General features: G+C 32.6%; 1 protein-coding gene across 1 annotated transcript; it reads right to left on the bottom strand.

The window, feature by feature from the left end:
* Positions 1 to 2,324: 2,324 nt before the first annotated feature.
* Positions 2,325 to 5,411, bottom strand: LOC107858616 (transcription factor bHLH93). Its single transcript, XM_016703344.2, has 4 exons — positions 4,725 to 5,411; positions 3,716 to 3,889; positions 3,425 to 3,592; positions 2,325 to 2,571 (listed from the first exon to the last, which is right to left on the bottom strand). The coding sequence occupies exons 1-4, from the start codon at positions 5,289 to 5,291 to the stop codon at positions 2,488 to 2,490; spliced, it is 993 nt and encodes a 330-aa protein (XP_016558830.2). The 5' UTR covers positions 5,292 to 5,411; the 3' UTR covers positions 2,325 to 2,487.
* Between the last annotated feature and the right edge of the window lie 1,803 nt (positions 5,412 to 7,214).

The following is a 7,214-nucleotide window of genomic DNA, read 5'->3' on the forward strand; positions in this document are numbered from 1 at the left end:
GTTTGGACGCCCTGAAGTGTATGAATTTTACACTAATGATATTGCTAAGGGAACTCTCTTCACCACATCTGTGTGTGGTATTTCCATGCACTTATCTGCAGAAGATGTTGCTCTTATCCTTGGTGTTCCTCTTGGGGGTTAGGATCATTATGTCAAATTTGATTGGCCTCCACTAGGCAACTTGGCATCTTCTGTAGCGATCACTAGGAAATTCTCAAGAAATCCTAATCTAGTTTAGCATAGACGAGTTCTTAAAATAGAAATGACTCCTCTCCATCAGCTTTACTTTGACGTGGTTCACAAAATGATCCTACCTTGAAAGGAGAGGATATCTGAGGCAAACTATCTTGATCTCTCCCTCATGGAGTTGCTTGATACTAAGGTGAAAATTAATCTTCCTGGTCTCATTATCAAGAACATGCAGAGGATTCTCTTAAAGGATGATAAAAAGGCCCATGCTCTTGCATATGGCTTCTGGTTGGGTCTCATCTTTGAGGACTATGTTGTTCCTGTTCAAGTCTGGTCTCTTCAGACTACTAACGATATTCCTGGCCACTTGAACCATGCTGCACTACCTGTTTTAATGAGACAGGCTGATACTTCTATGCAACGGCAGAGAAATGAACTAGCCGATGCTTTGGCTGAATTTGAGGAAGTTCAAGTTACCTATGCTCAAGAAAAGGAAGTGCCTCAGACTAGAATTACCATACTGGAGGTTGATCTTGCTAGGGAACGGGTTGAAAATGCTGAGATCATCCACAAGTTGAACCAATTAATCTAACTTGTTTCTTCAACCTTTCCAGGTCTTTCTTCTTTGTTCTTTAGGTTTAATCCTTTTATGTCTTATGTTGTTCAAGTTCTAGATAATTCCTTATGGTACTCTTTTTTATGCTTGCTTGCATGGCATATTCTACTATATAAATGAAGTCTTCGTTGCTTATGTTTAATCATTTACTATCTTAACTACTGCATTACTTCATTATTTTGTTTTTACTCTGATTGTCTTGGTGATAGCCCAGTGGCCATGATTTGAGTAGTACTGCATTTTCATGATTTCAAGATGGTTACTTTTCGATGATTCCAAAAGGGGGAAGACTTGAGGTGTGCAATTTTTATAACTCATAACTAACCTATTTCCTATTAAAAGGTTCATTACTTAGTGTTTATAGGAAAAGTCAGCAGTTGCATAATGGTAGAAATTGTCATCACCAAAAAGGAAATTTGTTGGGATGGTTTTGGTGATTGACATGACAAATGAGACACATTAGTTAAAGTGGTCCATGGAACTGTGGTGCAGATTCAAGGCAATACAAGTTCATCACTAGAAGATGAGGATAAGACAAGAATGCTTGAAATCAGGATGTGATAAAATCATAATGATTGATCACGTGTGAGAAAGAAAAAGTGGTGATTAAGTAAAGCACTTGAAGATACGCGGAAGAAAAGAGTTCCACTCAGATGAGGAGATTGACTTGAAGAAGGACTTTGACTTAACAACAAACTCTGATAATAGAAGATAGAAGATTGATGATATGAAGGACACTTTGAAGAGTTCTTAAATAGGGAAAGTGATTGACATAATCACTGACGCACTTACAAAGATAGCAATCATCAACAAATTACCTCTGCAGTTCCAAAGCTTGAAGGAGTGATAGTTGAACCTGTTCCTATTACTTCGAGTTAAAGGAGTCTTAGACTTTATATATTAGGTTGGTTCTTGAGTTGTATTATTTTCTAGTCTCAATGACGTATAAACTGGATTAGGAGTATTGTCTTCAAGTTGGGGAACTCGAAGACTTGGGAACAATTATCTTAGGAAGGTTGGTGTTTTGTAGAAATCAGAATTAGAAATTTATAATTCCTAGTTTACAAAAGTCTTGTAATTTATTGATTGTTGAGGCTCAAGTGATTTAGTGGAGTTGGGGTTAAATCCTGTAGAGATATAGGTCGTGATTTTTTACACTTCTTTGAGTCGGGTAATTTCCATGTGAAAATTCATTGTGTTATTTACTTACTGTTTTAGCTAGTTTGAAACACGTTAGGCAACTTGTTTCATCTATAGGCAACAGCTAGGCTAAAATAAGGTAATCAGTAGGGCACGTACTCTAACAACATCAACAATAAACACTTTACACTCGACTCGTTAGGAAGTTCTTCTTTCTTAAATGGTCTTTATATGTAGCAAATTCGGATTAGTCGGGGTCCCAAGGCAATATCGAACCTCGGTAACCAAAAAAAAAAAATATCTAAGGTCATACCCTGCGAGTATCAATACTCCTATTCATTATTTTGAGACTACTGACAAACGGATTATCTTAACTCCATTTGAATAATATAGCAGAGCAGATCTAATAAATGAATCAGGAAAATTACACTGGGGAAAGATCACTATTCACTGACATTATTAAAAGTTGCAATATTCTTTGAACAACAGACAGAATGTCTTTGACCTTGCTTGGGGCGTATTGTCCATCACTTTATCATCTTCTAACATCTTCCTCCATAACCTGCTGTGTTGGACAAGGTTTGCTTTACATCTTCAGAACTCAAAATTGTTCGATGCTCCCTTGCCTAACATAATCCGGAAATTTTAAAAAAAAAAAAAAATGCATTAGTTAATATGCTCAAACATCATGGTACATTTTAAAACGATTGTTAGAGTCTCTGCTCAATCAAGAATATCTCAATCTCAAATTAATTGAAGTTGGTTACATCAATCCTCTGTATCCGTTCTGCTTTATTTGTTCAGGCGATTCATCATAATTTGAGTTATTCTGACACTGGCGAATAACCTACCACAACTTTGATTCTTTTATCCAGATTTGGAGTTGGCTATACTTCACTAAATTACCATAAGAATCAATGAGTAAAATGCCAATTTGATGTACACCGCACGCTATTCCCTGAGGAAGGGACATCAGACTACACTGTACTTGATATACACAGCTTTATTTTACGGCTTCACAACAGACTAATGCATAACTACTAATGACAATATATCAATTTCTACCATTGATCCTAAGAAAAATACGACATAGTAAAATGTCATGATACATAAACAGAATAAAACTTGACCTGATCAGTCAACAAGTAGACACGCAAACTGTGAGAGCGCACATGTAGACACCTCAATTTGGTCTCAACTGACAACTAAACGCTCCAACTTGTCCTCATGGTGTTTCCTGGACACTCAATGTTGAAGTGCCATATAAATTTTTGAGGTGTTTAAATTATTACTATTTCATAAATTGGATTGTTCAACAGGCGCAGTGGAGAGGAGTTGAGGTGTCAAGATATATGCACACTCAAAGTTGGAGAGTTCACTTGGCGGCTGAGGCCAAATTTGAATATCTATTTATGTATTATGCCTTGTAAAACTGGTTGCTACTTAGCAATAGACCGGCCAGAAGATCAAAGTTAGTACCTCAGAACAAGAAGCTTGCAATGAGAAGTCACTGAAACAGCTGATAACACATTGTTGTAGATCAAGCCCAATTGCTTCTAACGTGCCCACTGTCGATAACAGCAATCCCGGCTTTGCAGCGCAACAGATCTCTATTCGGGTGTCCACATTTCTCCTTTCAACTTCAAACTGAAATATTTTCCACCCAATATATAAGTGTCAATTAGTAGTTATAATTATGTTTGTTACAAACTTACAATTAGTGACAAAATTAACTATGGGACAGGGGTTGGCTAATGTAAAATGTTGTACCTTAGGAGGCTTTTTAACAAGTGCTTCATTAGGCTTTAACTCCTTGAAGTTGCCCACAAATTTAATATCCTTAATTTCATCTTTCACATTATCATCTTCACGCAATGTATGGATTTTTTCTAACAGCTCTTTCATGTAATCAATTGCGTCTCCAAGTATGGATGTTCTGTCCATCTGCCCAATCAAGAGTCAATCAATGGATCCATCAATTGAAAGATCTAGATTAAGTACAACAGGCAGAGCCATAGTATATAGTGCCCGTAATCTTGGTTAAAGAGAAATTAGATGGTCAATGTTAGTTAGATTTAACTTATATATACATTAACAAGTTAAAAATATCTACAATAACATATTCAGCGAAATCTCACAAGTGGTGTCCGAGAAGGTAATAAGTACCTATACCTTATCCCTACCATTGTGAGGTAGAGAGGTTGTTTCTGATAGACCTAGCTCGACTCAAAGGAAGTGTAATCAAAACAAAATTGAAAGGAAAATAACGACCGGAAAAACAAAATACACAGATCATATGAAGTAGCAAAAATAGCAAGATATAGATACTAAAAATATTTACAATATTATTATATTTTGAACTAGTTTAGTAGCTAAATTAAAATGCAGTGACTACATCGCATCCCAAATAGTACTATGAGGATTCGTCATGAGATGGGGTAGTTGTACAATAGCTGTCAACCTAACACTAGACTCCTTTATTCTGGCTTGGAATGAGCTCACATGTTGAAGTTCTATCACACTAGAGCTAGGGTCTTCAGAAACGGCCTCTCTACCTCCACAAGGTATTGGTAAGGTCTCCATACACTACACGCCCAGACCCCACTAGTGGGATTTCACTAGGTATGTTGGTGTTGTTGTATAATTGACGTTCTATTACTATAACAGATTATCTGCCTTATTTTTTCAATTACTAATCTCACTTTTACACTATTAATGCACAAAAGTACAACACATCTAATTAATTTGAAAGTTTGAAAGAATAATTGAGCAAATTTACCTTACTAATCTTAGGAACAATGGATCTAAGCATAGAAAGTCTATCATTGAGTCTCTTTCTCCTCCTCCTCTCTGCCATTAAATTTTTTGAAGGCTGCCCCTCAACCTTCCTAACTTTATTCTTCTTTTGTCCCACATTTGCACAAATACCAATTATTCTTGAATTTGCTTCTTCAACTTTAACATCATTATTAGTACTAAAGCTATTCAAGTCTTCTTGTAGTCCATGAAAATCACTAGGAATAATCCCAGCAATTTCATCTTGAATCTCAAGTAGTGGGTCTGGTGGGCTAGTGAAAGAAGAATCAAGAACTCGATAGGATTCTGGTGAAGTAAAATCAGGACATTGATGAAAATTATTTGATTGTGTCGTAGTAGGGGGTGAAATGAGGCCTAGAAGTGAAGAATTTAAGGCTATAAATTCTGGGTTTTGGTAAAAAGGTATTGATTCAAAAGTCCAACCATTTGGGGAAAAATCATTTACTTCACTTCCACTTAGAAAAGTGCTCCAACTTTCTCTCCTTGGAGCTAGTAATTCCTCCAAAACATCCTCGTCACTAAGCACCATTTTTCTTTCTCTCTCTCAAACATCAAAAAGTGCTACTAGAAAGTGCACTGGTTAACAAATAATACAATGTTGCATATAGTTGAAGAAATATACATACTCCCTTGGGTTTAGTTTACTTGGACATGATAAGTATAAGTAGTAGTTCAATTTATTTATTTAGAGCTAGATAAAATTAAAAAATTTACTTTTTAACTATAGTGATTAAAAACTTAAAATAAGTGCTTTTAAAATGAGTAGATAAGTATTTGGATAGAAGTGTTGATACTGAAAAAAAATTATTGATGTGTTTGATAAATAAGTGTTGTCAATTACTTTTTTGTTGTCAAAATAACTTAAATATCTTTAAAGTTGTTAACACATAATAACGTGAATTATTTATGATTTTTAATTCTAATACTTTAAAAATAATTTCTATTTAAATACACTTTCAACATAAAGTGATTATGTCAGGTCAATTTATAAATATAAGTTATTTTTTTATTTTTAACTATTAAAAAATAAAAATTTTAAGATATTTTTATATAAATATAGTATTATATTGTAATATTGAAAGCTTGTAAACAACATAAAATTTTTAGAAATGAAACAAACTATTAAAAAGAATTAATTTTTAAAATTTAAATAACATGCAGAGATTCTATATGAACGGATAGAGAACAACTTACCACTCGATTTGACGATAAAATTTTTGAGTGTTTTCTTACATAATGATGGATTCTTTGAAAATAAAGGAGAAAGATAAAGAGAAAACTGGAGGAAAAAAATGAAAAAAAAGTCGCAGAAAGAAAAAGAAAGAAAAATCAATAAGGACTACAAAGTTTAGGGTATTATTGGAATTAGAAGAAAATATAAGGTATAAAACAATAAATATGTTGTTCAAACCTAAAAAATTTAATCTAAAAAGTAAAAAGTTTGGGGTATCCAACTTCTCAATTTTTGCTTTTTTTAATTCACTTTTAGTTTTTTTTAAGCTCTTTTTAATTTTAAGAAACACCTAAAAAAACTTTAAAAAGTGATTAAAATCTAATTTGACCAAATTTAATTCTATCCAAACACCCTCTTAATGTAGGTTTATGCCCGAATTGATTCTAAGCGAATTTAATTATTATCAAATTGAAATTTTAAATTTTAGTATGTTAAATTTTTTATCCGAACTCGATTCATTTTAGACCCAATTTGATTCGTTTTTTATTATTTTGATTCGATTTTATGAATCGATTTGTTCAAATTTAAAATTTCAACAAGCAATTATTTTCATTTAGAGCAAACATAATAAAAATAACAAAATTTTAAAACTAGGTCTTAAGTAACCTAAAGTAACATTGCATTACAAGTTTAAAGTGAAATTAAAATTCAACCACAATGATTTAAAACTCAAAAATACTACTTCCTCCGTCTCATTTTATGTGTCATCTTCTTTTTTTATCCGTTCCTAAAAAATATCATTTGTCCTTATTTGACAACTATTTAATGTCATTATTTTCATTTAATCTTTACTGATTGGATCTCACTTAATAAGAAAAGATAACTGAAAACTAAACATTGTGACTTTAATAGAGATAATTTTGTAAACTTTATAAAGTCATCATTTATTTCTTAAATTTCGTGACATTACATTACAAGTTCAAAGTAGAACTAAAATCCAACCACAATGATTTAAAACTCAAAAATACTACTCCCTCTATTTTATTTTATGTGCCGTTATTTTTTTTATCCATCCCAAAAAGAATATTATATTTCCTTATTTAATAATTATTTAATGACATAAACCCCATTTTATCCTTACTCGATCACATTTAATAAGAAAAGACAATTCAAAAGTAAATATTAAAGTAATTTTAAGAGATACAATTTTATAAACTTTACATAATTATCATTTATTTCTTAAATATCATGTCTGATTAAATAATGCCATATAAAATA

Source organism: Capsicum annuum, chromosome 2 (assembly GCF_002878395.1).
Source record: "Capsicum annuum cultivar UCD-10X-F1 chromosome 2, UCD10Xv1.1, whole genome shotgun sequence".
Taxonomy (NCBI): domain Eukaryota; kingdom Viridiplantae; phylum Streptophyta; class Magnoliopsida; order Solanales; family Solanaceae; genus Capsicum; species Capsicum annuum.